This window comes from Prorops nasuta, unplaced genomic scaffold (genome assembly GCF_024137725.1).
Source record: "Prorops nasuta isolate Cenicafe-Biocafe unplaced genomic scaffold, Cenicafe_Pnas_1.2 PNAS00005, whole genome shotgun sequence".
Lineage (NCBI taxonomy): Eukaryota > Metazoa > Arthropoda > Insecta > Hymenoptera > Bethylidae > Prorops > Prorops nasuta.
The window spans coordinates 3,469,806-3,484,300 of record NW_027116802.1 but is presented as its reverse complement, the minus strand read 5'-3'; the positions used below and the strand labels follow the sequence as shown (position 1 = coordinate 3,484,300).

Here is a 14,495-nt window from a genome sequence, read left to right as displayed (position 1 = left end):
AGTTAGGATTAGAACAGGTTGCGATATGGGCACCATGCCTGAATTTTTTATAATATTTATTGAATCCACTATTAAAAATGAGTTTTTATAGTATTAGCACTTCCTACATAGAACATGTCAAATGTAGAGGTGTCTTTCTTGAAAATATGATTTTCAATTAGCGTTTAATTTACTCTGCTTTTCCTTAATAATTTCGTAGTAATAATTTTTACTGAAATAAGATAGGCAATAAAATGGAAAATGAGTGTAGTTCTTTCCCAGATTAAACGCCTAGAACATTCCAAGTTTGATGTTAAATGTGTGAATAACATTCCTTCTCGTAAGATGATTATATATGAACTGGAAGAAATGTTTCTGGGAAAGGGGAAAGAGCAGCACAAACTTCAAAAAAGTTCTTTGTAAATATGATACTATATGACCATACATAGTATCTTGAAGATTAAAAAATACTTAATATACCCTTTTTACCAATGTAAAATATGATTATTCAAACTAATTAGTTTCTAAGTGTATATAATTTTTGTGTAAAAATACCCACATTATTTTACTGTCAATGTATTAATAACAGTATTAATGATTATAAATTATCAGCGGTATACAGCAAATGTAACAGATTTAATAAATAATGGCAGGAGAAAGATTATTCTTGCTAAGTCATTTGAAAAAATCTTTATTTCATTTTTTCAAATTCTATATAGTCTACTAATCCTTGAAGTCACCTGCTCATATTTTCGGATATCTCGGAGCTGCGCTTCCTAACTTGAGCTCGATAAGTAGAGCTTCTATAAAAAACAATAAATGTTTTTTACGTTTCTGTTTTGGTAAAAAATTAAAGTTAGTTGTTTCACCACATAGCTCACTTATTATTAAGGGTCTCAAAAATTCTGGTAAACACTGGTTGTATCTGCTCCAGCATATCTGTGGTCAACATACTTCTGAACTTCAACTTATAAGCAGCTGCATTACATTCCCTTGTTAATCGTGATGCCGAGTAACATGCTAGAATTGCTGGCGGTACATCAGATTCTTTGTTTCCTGTAGACAATGCCCACCACCAAAACACAGAAACTGCCCCGGACAAAAGATCTCCTTGACCACCACAGCGTCTACCTGAGCCTGCTAAGCCGCAAGAGATAATATCCGTTCCTTTTTGACTATCAGCTATCACATCTTTTGCACCCTTGTGTAAAATAATTGCATTTGGTCCAATTGCTTCTGCCAATTGTTTTATGTCCTCTGTCTTTACTACTGGAGCTGGTTGAATATTTTTATCTAAATAGGCTTTGGCTAAGCGGCTAAATTCCATAGCATTTGGAGTTAAAATAACATTTGGATATCCTTTAATGATATCTGGTTTTTGACATAATAAAAATAGACCATCTGCATCTATGACCAGTGGTTTTTTCTTTTCACGGCATATAGCAATTAGCTCTGCTATAGTTTTGAAGATCTTATCGTCACGACCTAAGCCAGGTCCAATTAGGATTATATGCAAGCGATCTAACCATGGTCTTATATGTTTTATAGCATCCAACTGATCTAAGATTGGATGAACGATTGGTTCAGGACTATATGATTTAATGGGAGTTCCTGATTCTTTTGTGCAGAATATGTGTACTACATCTCCACCAGTTCTCAGTACACTCATTGCAGCAAAAAATGGTGCACCTGTATATTCAGTACTACCTCCAAATATTCCAATTCTACCATCCTGTCCTTTGTATTTTACATTATTCAAATTTGGAAGTGCTTTCCTCATACCCTTAAGTATACGTTCATCAGTAGATATTGCCTGTGACATGGTAGCAAGAGCGATTTTACCTGTAGTCCTACGAGCAAAATGGCAAATTGCAAGAGCCATAATAACATAATATTCTTATAATTAAGTAAAATATTTATATCAGCTCCCACTATAACAGTTCACCCTACTCTTACCTACTCCTATTTATTTGCTGTGGACACAAGTTTTATATTAATCTTATCTTTATTACCTCTAGTACCCAGAATTGACAGTAAACATATATGTGTATCTTCCGTTTTAGTATTTTTAATTATGATTAATGATTCATCAGATTTTCAGTTAGCAAACAAGGTCAAACTAAATTCAATTTCGTGAAAAAAATATCAAATATTAAAGGATTTACAGTTTAAATTTAAACCAAAATTGAAGAGAAGTTGTATACAAAAAATTTATGAACGATGACAAAACAAAACTTAAAACACTGATAACTTGGTTCGTGTTATTCAATATTCAGTGTTATTTTTAATCATCGGCAAATTACTGATTTCAGGCCTTTCAGGCTAAAGCAGAACAAGTATCTTTTATTTGGTAAAGTAGACTGGATCATTGGAGTTGGTGGAGTATGTACTTGGAGCAGTACTGTGCTGCCACCTAAAGTACCTAAACCACATTATTGTCCTTTTTTACTGATCGGCATAAGTATGTACATATGGTGTCCCTCGATGTATTTAGGAGCCACAATTGACGAAGTGCCACCCACCTGACCCACCGTTGTCCATCTGTAACTGAAAGCGAAAAAGCGCTAGTTAGCATACATACACTTTAGATTAGAACAATTTTCAATAATAAAATTTAAAGTTTTCTTAATCAAAAATATATGCTAGCTCGCGTTCCTCCGACTTGAGTTATCAGTGGTGGGCTGGGACACCCTGTCTGTGCGCGGTCCCTAAATGCATCGAGGAATGCCATGCCCACATACATATGTAGACATAATATGCCGCCGGTCAGTGTACAAATTAGAATATCAACAGCGGATAAAGCCGATAAAGGTAGCAGCTCATAGCCTAAAAATTGTAACAACAATGGCATTTACTTTGTGGAATCTTTTAGAAGCTACTATTTTATGTTTGAATGCAGTATGCGTATTAAATGAAGAAAGATTTCTTGCTAAAGGTAAATAGTTTGTATTTATTTTTTCTTGAGGAAAATTCGTTGCCCTGTCATGCTATGTCACATGCAGCAATTGTCTAGCTACTTAATATTTAATTGAATTTAAGCATTAATAATGTGCATATAATCTTCTCCTTTTCATTAAAACCTATTTTTCTATCATTAATTCAAACTATTTGTATCCCGTACAGAGAAAGATCGACATTTGAGAATTAGCTAGGTTATGTTATTGAAATTTGTTGACATACTGTCATAATATTTATAGCATTTTAAAAATTTAATAATTTTATAAATTGGGAGCAATATATTAATTTTACTGAATTTCAGTTGGATGGGCATCGTGGCAAAATGTACAAGGTTTTGGTGAACCACCCTCAGCCAAGTCACAGATGTTAAATCTTCTAAGATCTATAAGGACAGTAGCGAGGGGTAAATACAAAGATTGTAACTAAATTGTATATATGATACTAAGCTCAACTAATTATATATTTATATCTCTATTTCAGTACCATTGATTTTCTTAAATATACTGCTTATCGTTATAAAATTAGTACTAGGATGATCAATTTTTTTTATGAATAAATATCAAAAGTGCTGTGCAAACCAAATTATATAATCTATTCCTAAATAAAAATAAATGTATTACATTTGATACTTCTGTTTCATAGTAAGAATCATACATACATGTCTTTGCGAAACAATTGTTGAATTGTGTACTGTAATAATCAGTGTTAAGTCTATTTTGTAAATTATGCATGTAGCTCTAAGCGTAAATTTTGATATTTTTATATATCAGTTTTAAGCAATAAAAAATTGGTCACTTGTGTTTGATGATACCAACAAAAAGATGAGTGATCACGTGTAAAATTAAAATGTAGAAGGTTTTCTCTTTTACAAAGTTATATAATGATCAATAAACTAAATAAATATTAATTGAACACATTACGAAATCGTATGAGGAATTTCGTTTTTGTGGTTTGCCGGCCGGAATTTCTTCTCTCACTCTTTTGCTGTACCCAGTGTTGTGCTATGCAGCCAGCAGTGTACCCTATCTGGTTTGCTGTTACTGGTTCTCCACTTTCATCCAGTGTTGACCTACAAGCCAAATTGGTTCAGTAAGGCCACCATCTCTTCGGGCCGTGGGATAATTCGTAAACATGTGCTAAAATACACGACCTCTCCTGATATTTCTATCAAACACAAATGTGCCTCTTATGCCCAAACATGTGTGCATATAAAGCACTTTCTAAGTCCAGCAGTTTATTTATATCCAATGTAAATATATGCACAAAACGAACGAGCTTCCCGTTACTTTCTCGCCTCTACCGATTACCTTTGAAAAATCATAAGCAAAGCTGATCAATGGCCGCCGAAGGAGTTACGTGCGTGCAGGTCAATTATCGTTGCTATCGTCTTACAACGGAAATGTGAGGTAAGATCGTAACTTTACGGTCAATTTTGTTCTGGCTACGCAGTCCCATTCACTCGACTACCTTGGATCATCTAAGAAACACAATATAAGCTGCTGCAATGCTTTCCAGTTTCAGACCAATTACCACCCGACAAAAAATTAGAGCAGTGCAATTTTCTAATTAAAAATCTTTTGTTAAATTACTTTTTGTACATAATTATTTAGTTTTTCTGCCAACGCCTCTCAACGCGGTCGGTTAAAATGTTCTCTAATTAGCAGTCAGCATAGATCTTGGTGGTAATAAAATAAAATCTCAGCGGGCAGAAAGGTAATTGAAATTACCAGCATATTATTTATTAATGAATAAGTCGAGTTATTTTTCCTACACGTTGGAAAGATTTTCTGCGGAAACCGACGGAAGCAGCGAAAGTAGAAGTAAATCCATTGTAAATACCTTTTTTTCTGGATACATGATTTACTTCTCATAATCCTCCCATAAAGAAATCATAACTTTCCATGATTTCATCCGAGAGGATATGACTGGAGGATTTTTCTAAGATTAGCCAAACTACATCTATCCGACGACGTAACCATAATAGTATGCTTAACAAAAATAGCCAACAATTTTTAATCTGGCAAATTTGTTTCATTTAGAGCATACAATTACACCGAATAATATACATGGAATAATATATGTTGATTAAAAGGGTGCATTCCAGAGGAATATTGTGCGAAATTCTTTCAGTAATACTACTGCTATATAATATACGGCACCATTCGCGTTCTCATTTCAAGTTTTTATTCCTATTCCGTTCACGAAATGCGTGTGGTGTCGGTATTCAACGGTGTATAGTTATGTGCAAGGAAAGAATATGTGAATGCAGCGAACGATGTCCATTACCTAAGACTCGTGACAGAGCCATTTAATTGTAAATTGTAAGTAGAATCACGGTGGGAGTTGAAAGACGGAATAGATGCGCTGGTCATGCATCAGCGGAAAATCGTTTTCTATGTTCGCCATATCGTCGTTTTTTTTGTCTATCTTTCAATCATATACCTTCATTCCACTTTTATTCCGAGCACTTTAACTCCTCGGAATCCCATCCAGCACTTTGCAAAGCCTACTTGGCAATTATGACATTCCACCGGCACACGTTGTGCATCGAAAATTCGTCTCTTGTGACTTACTACTGTGCACATACCGCATTTGCCAGATGTATTTACGTGACGCAATTGGCTGCTACGTGATCGAGTAACAAAGCCTCCTAATGATTTAATCCCAAAGCCAACGCTCCCTACCACTCTAGCCTTCGTTAATTGCTTTAATAAAGCATTGCTCCAGTCTAACAATGGCCTGAAAAAATGTTCAAACGCTGCTTCAAAGGAACTTTACATATCTCGCATAATCGTGCTAATTACTCGAATGGGATTCGTTAATGTTGCAATGTTACCGAGTAAAATTCAAATTTCTCTCCTGAAAATCATTTTAAATCAAGTCACAGCGTTGGGTTTTAGCTTATTTTTGTCTCTGGAGCTGATCCACCTGATTCGACGAAAAATTGAGCAATATATGTTGGATAGAATCTCTATTGTTTTGTAAGAATAGAAGGAAAATATGGGGAAAGCTTATTACGCATTCCTTTTTAACTATTAGCGTATTAATTAGTAAGAGGAGAGAGATAAATCTAATCGCGCGCGGTTAGCGCACAAGTTTTACTATAGAGTATGCAGTAAAGCGATTGCTGCTGTGCCGCGCGTTCATCGATGTCGTAATAAATGCCTCTCGTGTAATTTATTTTCTCAATCCTGTCAGGAATTTTCTTCGTCCGTTTGTTGTTTCATCGAGGTATCAATAACAGGACGAACGGTCGAAGCCAACTTTGGCAATAATCGGGATGCGAAGAAATGACGAGGCATATATGTCAACGCGAGAGTGCCCGCGGGATTTCCGGTTCCCCGTTACGCTCATTAGCGTGTGTGGGCTGCTCTCCGAAAAGAAATCCAACCACACGCTTTGGCTTCTTTTGACCAATCAATTTCGAAGATCTCGCAGAGAACGCGTGAAGCCAACACTACTTTCGAATTTCGATCTCGCACACTTTTCACACAGAGCGTAACTTTTCTCTCGTGAGAGTCACTTTTGTTTCAGATTCCCAGCCCATTTTTCGCAAAATCATCATCATCGCATATACCATGCATTATTTATACTGCTCTGCACTGCTATATGATTTTCCAAACCTTGACATTCTTATATAAATAATTGCACCATATTTAATATCCAAGGATGACCCAGGGTCCAAAAACGAAATATTTCAGCGGCTCACCGCTGTAGGTATTGGTATATATTATTTGTCAGCTAATGTGTTTAATAATTGCAACAGTGGTAACGTGATATAGACTATCTCGCTAGTTTATGATAAAATGTTTTGGTATTTATGCATGGAAATGGCAGATTTTGTACTACGGGGTATCGACTTGGATTTTGGTTTAGCAATGTCGGTCGTTGAAGATGTTTGGCGTTCCGTAATCGGAGGATTACAGGTTGGTGGCTATAGGAATATCAATGGCAGCTTGAGCAGGCATCGCGAACCCGGCCACTTTCCAATCTTGACCGGCGGTCAGTTATAATCCCGCAACGTTCGAGCCCTCCTTTTGTATACGATCGGCAGCTCTCCTCGTCTCGGTGGAATTTACGTCACAGCACTGGAGAGAGACCCCTGACTCTGGCCTGGCGTCCCTCCGCCTCCAGGTTTCCATCCTCCCCGAGTGAAAGGAGAAAGGCGCAACGGTGCGGCGAGTCGAGAAAAAAAAGTAACCCCCCTTCCCCCGCTTAGAACGCCAAACCGATCCAACGACTCTGGCATCGAAATGGAAAACGAGGAAACGAAAATGCGAAAAATGCATGTGGTTCTTATCGAGGATGGCTCAATGAATCTCATAAACTCTCGATAACGGTGGCGACGTTTTTTTATTTTTTTTTACTACAAAAAAGCCTTTATACAAGTACAAAAATGCGTGGTTAAGAATAGCATTAGAAAAAACGTAAAAAAATAGTGTGTATTCTCATGTACGTGTGTGGCGGTTGCGTGTTTGTATGCGTGTGTGTGTATGAGTATATGCGACCGCGGGCAGGCGTCCGTTTCGCAAGCGAAGAGTCACCCCGTGGATGATCCTGGCAGGATGGATAATCGTTTTCATCTTCGATCGTTCCAAGACTTTCTCCTCGATCCTTTCGCAAAAGTGGCAGCGACCATTGCGCAAGGACGCCTCTCCCAGGGAGATTTTAAACTGTATTTACAAGGCGCGATAAGCGCATCACGTCTTCTACTGCAGCCCCCTCCCCCCTAATCGCTCAAATATTCAAGAAGGCTGCTGCATCTCCTCCGAGTCTCCCGTATCACTTGACTGATGGATCTAGCGACGATCCCTGGACGTAAAGTTGACAAAAAACTGCTTTTGGTACGGTCCACTTCCCCGTGATAACGTCCCAGTTATCGATCGGTTCGAGCGGAAATGGTATTTGATATTATTCGATGACGATCTCCGACATGACGATGCTGACTCGACATCCTCCTCGAGATACGAGTCCTTGAGAATCATTGAATTTTCAATTGGGATCAAATTCTTTTCGCATACGATATACCTTTGTGACTCTTGACACAGAACTTGAGTATAGTTTCTTCTATTTTCGTTGCAGTGTGGATTTTCCTCTCGTTTCTCTCGTAAGGTTGTCGCGACAGTTTATTCATACTCTGTTACTCTATTACTCTCGCATTCACACCTTAATTATCGTTCATTCTGATGGGCGGTGTATTTAAAAGGCTGGGCCGTAGCTGCTGCTTGGCCTGCTGGGAGCGCCGTAGCTGCTGCTGGGTCCACTTGGGTAGCCACCGCCACCGCCTCCTTGAGATACCTGGTTGAACTGGGCAACCTGGATGGCCTGTCTGATTCCTTCAAGATCGATACCGACTACTCTGCTCTGGTAGCCAGAAGGAGCACCGTAGCTGGAGCTGGGTACTCCGTAGCTGGATGATGGGGCACCGTAGCTGGAGCTGGGACCGGAGGGATAACCGCCTCCGAAACCACCACCACCGCCGCCGCCGGAGCTCTGCGATTGAGCCTCTTCCTTCAGGAGGATCTGTCTGATTTGTTCGAGGAGTGCCTGGTCGACGGATGCTCCCTCGCTTGTCTGTCCACCGGTCGAAACTTGGGAGTATCCACCGCCGCCCCCGAAGCCACCGCCGCCTCCGAAGCCACCACCACCGGAATAACCGCCTCCACCTCCCAGCGAGTATCCACCACCACCGCCTCCTCCACTAGGCCTGCTGTAGCTGTAGCCTCCCGATACTGGAGCCTCAGCCAGGGCGAACCCTGCCAGGCCGAGTAACATACACTGAAATAACAAATTGCTCATTATTAACGATCAGTGACCAAACAATTATTAATTAGAGTAAGAAAAGGGTGGGACAAAAGGAAGTTGCACAGTCTCGAGAAACTGCGTGCGTTCAATTGATAAATTTATATCGATATAGCGCTATAAGGGATCACTCGGCGACTGTCGTAGGATATAATGGGAGTGTTGAAAAGTATAAGACACTTCGGATTGTAACCGGCCACTTCACTTCACAAACGGGTAATAGTTGCACTCTGGCAAAGTAAGAATGATGAAAATTCAGCGTGCTTACCGCGATCAGAGGGTTCATGTCGGCTTCTGCGATGCCGCTCAGTTCTGTGACTCGTTGGAAGGTAGAGCGGGATCTTTTATACCCCCGGTAGAAAGAAGCAGGGGGGTATGCGAAGCCCCCACGAAGAAGAGACTGGCCACCTCGAGTGAGAGTAATTCGACTCGAAGACGATTCTGCCTCGCCTCCCCCCCCCCCTCCCCCTTCCTCTTCTCGTCATCACCTCTCTCAATTCTTTACCACCCCTCCACTACAACTTGGCTCTGTCCCTCTTCCTCCTCCGGAATCGACTGCTCCTCCGCGTAATCGTTCTCGCGCCTGCCGCTCTTTTCCTTCTTTCTCTTCTTCTCTTCCCCAAGCCTCCCGTATTCCCAAAGTCTCTGCTCAGCGGGGTCACCGTAATATTTCGATCCTACCGTTCTTTGCGAAAACATACCAATCCCCATTTGCGTCCTCGACCCAGACTATACGTGCACCTGTTTATCTCACAGTTCTTCGAGTAACACCCCCGTGGAATATTTCAAGTTATTATCGCTGGAATCGAATTTTTTCAATTTTCTCATATTTACATCGTTCAAATTTTGGTGAATCCTCGATTTGCACGATCAACTCTACGACGTTAATGAATTTTGATAGATTTTCGAGTCTGCAGGTAAAAGCGTACATAGATTTTCTCGATGGCTATTTTTCAATAGTAATATATACATAATGAGACTCCCACAAAGCATCTCTGAATCTCCTTTCGCCAAATATGACCGAACAGTAAAATATAATATGCAGCAAATAGAGAGTAGATACGAAGAAAGAGAGAAAAAAAAATCAATGTTCGCGTTGGATAATGTGGAAATGATGCTATTTAGATTTCACAAATTCTTTTATGGAAGGGATAATTTTCGAGAATGGTGCAATGGGCCATAAAGTTTAAAGGCTCGAATGAAGAAAGTCGAGAGTAATTTCTGGACAGAATTCTGTTGGTCGACGAGTATGTCAGACTTAATTCCACTAATGAGACGATGATACGCAACTCTAATCAGCAAAAGTTTCTTCCTGGAGAAATGTACATGAAATCGTAACAAAAGTGGATTAAATCCTCTCACGCTCATCTACCCATCGCATAACGTAAATGATTCTATTACACCTATGAATTGCTTAATTTCTTCTAATGCTTCGATTATTTACGTATATAGTAAACTTAACTATTCTTGCGCGTTTTGGGCGTTATTGAGAAGCGGTTTTGTAATACAGACAAGATTGAAATAGCAAGTTTATTATTCTGGATTTGATTTATCGTTTATAGCCACTGGGTATACAATGAGAATGAATCGAAAGGCATATAGTCTATACGAGAGATTGCAGTAGGAAGAAAAGTAGTGGTTCGCTAACATTGTATCCATCGTGAAAAGAGCTTCCGTGCAATTGAACAGAAGGACCACAGCTGAATAGGACAAGCGACGACATATCTTGTGTACTTTCTTGCATGAAGCAAACCTTGGTGCATACATAAGAGATTGAACTGGCGTACTAGTATAGCTCCGTTTGTACAATCATTCGTCAATGCCAATTTAAATTCAGTGATTACATATAGAGGAAGGTCTAATTGCATTTGTTTAATATGCAAACATAAGAGGTATTACGTAAGAAAGTTAAGAGTCTTCTTAGTTATCCTGCTAAAGTCCTGAAAATTAATTTTTAGTCTGGTTGATGCGAATTTGTATATATGTATAGCGCAGCCATGGTATAATGTATATAGACTGTGGAGTGAAATGAGGAAAATGAAAGGGGTTGGGTGTTTATTACGCCATCGTTGTATCATAAAGAAGAGTGGGTTCCGGTCGACTACAATCATGGCAAACCGTGTGCGAGTGTATTCGTCTTGGTTTCCAGCCAGACAGGATTCTCGATCTCGCGAAATCATATGATGTCCGGTCGCCAACGGCGCGAAACGAGAGGGAAAACGCTTTCTTCGCCATGAAATTCAATTATACGGTTTGTGAACTCCCGGCCTACTTTGTAGTCTATTCTCCTCTTCTCTCAACCAGCATCCACCCTTAATTTTTCGAACCTCGATTCAGCTTTTACTTCCCAGCTGGACGCCTCATGAAGTCTTAGTTTCGTATATATACACATAGAGTCGTGAATTAATTTACGTTTACTCGATTAGCAAATAAATGTGTTTCGTGGATTTAAATATGAGTTTATCTAATTTAAATATCAAATTTCTATAGGATTACTGCTTTTTCTTAAGTCTCTGCGTAACTCGAGAGAATTTACAGAGTTTTTCTAATTAGTCGGATCAGAGAGACGAGGATGAGGCCAAAGTTATTCGTGAATTCTTACGATTGTTCTTTGTCAGATAAGGAGGTCTATAAGTTCAAGTGCCATTAAGGCGGATCCATAAATTACAGAAATGTCTCGGAAGAAAGGCAAAATTTCGAGCGGAGCCAGTCTTTCTTTTCTCTCTGGCCCATTTTTGAAATGGCCGGCAATGATCGCAATAAGAGTCTCTCTCTCTCTCTCTCTCTCTCTCTCGTGTATATAAAGAGAGCTGCTCTCGCACGAATGATGGCGTACACGCGTAAACTTTTTGGCAATGTATACTTTCACGTGTCCTTGCCTGGTCTGGCCGCGTCGCACAAGCCCAGTGCGTATAAGGACGCTCGCGACTCTTGCTCAGCTCTTTTTATCCTCTTCTGATGCTTTTTGCTTCCTCTTAATTTCCTATTTTTACTTTGCCTTATCCAATCTTGATGAATCGGATCCTGCACAATAATAAATTGAATCGCCTTCTCTCGATCAGCTTGTAAAAAGCAAAAATTCCTAACGCGAGCGTCGAGTCCCCGCTGCGATCCCTTACGTCAGATTTGCTTTATTCGAATGGTTTGCGCAAGCTGATATCTCGCGACTCGCACGAAAACCACTGTCCCGAAACTAAAAGCGACGGAATTGCCGTAATTCGTCGCGCGAATACCTCTCTACTGTTTTTTGTCTCTCCGCAACTTTACTCGCACGGACTCGATGTCTCTTTCGGAACACTTTTTTTCGCAATTTTTATGCCCTCCTATTTGCACTTTCCGCGGCGGCGGCGGCGGCGGCGGCGGCGGCGGCGGCGGCGGCGGCGGCGGTACAGCGAGAAAAGACACTCGGCTCGGATAATGCGAAATAAAGGTGAGAAATTTTCTCGAGGAGAAACAAGATTTGGGTGAAGAATCGGTGCAACCCGTGCAAGGTTATTTTGCAACGGGGCTCGATTTACGAGCGATGAATCGTCGTGTGACAGTAATGCCAAGGTACTACTTAATCCTCAAACGTATCGTGAATTTAAATGCGCCAATTTGCCGAGCCGCAAAGTGCGATACTTGAAAGGTGCGTTTTAATGTTCGAGCAGTCGACGTTAATCACGAGAACCAGGCGTGACAAAGCTGAAACTTTTTAATTTATGTTATACGCTACTGCTAGCTTTCCGAAGATGCTCGTATAGCTTCTTGCGGCTATTCGTCCCTCGAGATGCCTCGTGTGTCAATTAAGAGAAAGTCAAAAAGCAACGGTGACGTGAAATTTAACGAGAAATTATTGCCTGCGAAATGCACACCGGAACATATCTCTCGGTAAAGGTTAAATCGGAAAATATGCTATTCCAAAAATGCTTCGTCGTGCGTGTTTACACGAGCACACACACAGAAGCTACAAGTGTATAAATACATGTTTACTGCAGTGAGTGTACGAGCCGTATTCGCGACCAGTGCAAGTGAAAAACTTTTTAGTATTCGGACGTTGTGTATTTGGGAAATTTTCAAGTTTCTTTTTCGGATATTATTGAAATCGAGTTACGCAAAGGACGCTTTGGATTTCTTGCGTTAGGCGAAGGAATGGTAAGAGTCGAGTCTTGGAGGCGATGTTTCCGATGACTCGAGAGATTCTTGGGTCCCCCGAGTCACGTTTTGTCAAGAGTTGCATTCGAGTTTCTCGGATATTATTGTGGGCCTCGGGCCAGGACTTTCCCTCAAGGTTCATCTGCTCGATACTTTTTGTTATTTTTATTATAACTTTCAGCATATTTCGCTCACGCGATACGTCCTATTTTATTGTCCCCAGATATTTCCTCCTGGAAAAAATTGTTGAATCTCCTATAAGAGTCACTTACGTCACCCAGGTGTAATAAATCTGTTCTTTCGACAATGTTACACTTACATTAAATCGAGCTATTCGTATTCCATTTGAAAAGAAACAATTTTCTTTCATGATACTGCTTCTTTTCCTCGTAACGATTTCTTAATCAGCTTAAAATAACATATTTTCAGTTTTACTTTCGACCGAATGGAATGGATGTACAAGCTTTCAACAAGAGGGTACAGCATTTTACTCACATGATATAACGGGTTACGGTAAATTTCACGTTTATTGCCTCATTATCTGTAGATGAGCTCTATACTTCCTTCTCGAAAGAAACAATGCTTGTTTCGGGAAGTATGAAAAATATCGCTTGAAAGCTTTTCAAGGACTTTATAATTAATCACTAATTGAATTTGGATTAATATTTAGAAATTCTATAAGCATTTAAGTAAGTCGTGTAGTTGTTCATTTATATAACGCTCGAACTACTTTGCCTCTACTGTATTTGGTATTAGCAAGCCGAAAAACTTTGGCGTTAGACATATCTCCGAAGCTTTAAGGTGAAAGGTCGATTTCATAGTGAAAGGTGAAAGGAAAAATTGTTTTATATCCTGCTTTGCAGTCGATTGATCTATTACATTATATATATTCATCTAAGATGATCAAAGAAAACGAGGACAGGGCTATAAAAAGATTCACTATATTACTTATAAAAATAGTTTTAATGTTTAATTAAACATGCACTAACTAGAAAAACTTGCATGTGAACCGCCATGTGTATGAAGGTAATAAATTCATGATTTTATTTTCGTCTGGCATCATACATCATTTCTTGTATTTTTATACAAAATTGATGGAAGCTTAGCGAAGCTACTCTTGCCTGCATAAGGTATAGCTTATACTGTTTACCAAGGCAAAGTCGTAAAGCATGTAAAGACTTCTCATAACATCAGAACGACACTTGTAACATTAGCATGCTAATGCATATAATAAAAGGAAAATATTTATTGTTGAATCTATAAACTTGCAGCTGAGTATAAGTGGAGCATGAGCGATAGAAACAAGACTTCCTCCTTCCGTTTAGTATAAGCAATCATAAATAATTATATTTATAACAAGTATTAAATTTTTAATAAAATAATTAGATGGGAAGAATCGCGGAAACTTCTTAAACAGTAGTTGGAACATTTGATAATTAAATTGGAAAAGTTGTTTCCACAAAATTAAGAGCATTTGATGCGCTAATAAATATGCTAATTAGTAATAATTAAAATCTGGATCATTATGAACATTATATATAACCTATTAAAAATTTATAATTTTGAAATTCACTAGATTGATGCAAAATATTTGTTAAAAATTTACAAATTGATGCAGCCAT

General features: G+C 39.2%; 3 protein-coding genes across 5 annotated transcripts; 1 reads left to right on the top strand and 2 right to left on the bottom strand.

Annotated features, from left to right (window-relative positions):
* Window positions 1–645: 645 nt before the first annotated feature.
* Naxd (NAD(P)HX dehydratase) lies at window positions 646–2,347 on the bottom strand. 3 transcript variants are annotated; one of them, XM_066727268.1, is made up of 3 exons: window positions 1,936–2,347; window positions 861–1,829; window positions 646–782 (listed from the first exon to the last, which is right to left on the bottom strand). In XM_066727268.1, the coding sequence occupies exons 2-3, from the start codon at window positions 1,799–1,801 to the stop codon at window positions 716–718; spliced, it is 1,008 nt and encodes a 335-aa protein (XP_066583365.1). In that variant the 5' UTR covers window positions 1,802–1,829; window positions 1,936–2,347; the 3' UTR covers window positions 646–715. The 3 variants fall into 3 exon arrangements, with proteins under 3 accessions (XP_066583365.1, XP_066583366.1, XP_066583364.1); XM_066727269.1 differs by having other exon boundaries at window positions 1,992–2,347; XM_066727267.1 differs by having other exon boundaries at window positions 861–2,347.
* A 230-nt stretch (window positions 2,348–2,577) lies between these two features.
* On the top strand, window positions 2,578–3,556 carry LOC136773449 (immediate early response 3-interacting protein 1). Its single transcript, XM_066727145.1, has 3 exons — window positions 2,578–2,914; window positions 3,239–3,340; window positions 3,418–3,556. The coding sequence occupies exons 1-3, from the start codon at window positions 2,692–2,694 to the stop codon at window positions 3,471–3,473; spliced, it is 381 nt and encodes a 126-aa protein (XP_066583242.1). The 5' UTR covers window positions 2,578–2,691; the 3' UTR covers window positions 3,474–3,556.
* A 3,729-nt stretch (window positions 3,557–7,285) lies between these two features.
* On the bottom strand, window positions 7,286–9,043 carry LOC136773424 (uncharacterized). Its single transcript, XM_066727106.1, has 2 exons — window positions 9,008–9,043; window positions 7,286–8,715 (listed from the first exon to the last, which is right to left on the bottom strand). The coding sequence occupies exons 1-2, from the start codon at window positions 9,023–9,025 to the stop codon at window positions 8,137–8,139; spliced, it is 597 nt and encodes a 198-aa protein (XP_066583203.1). The 5' UTR covers window positions 9,026–9,043; the 3' UTR covers window positions 7,286–8,136.
* Between the last annotated feature and the right edge of the window lie 5,452 nt (window positions 9,044–14,495).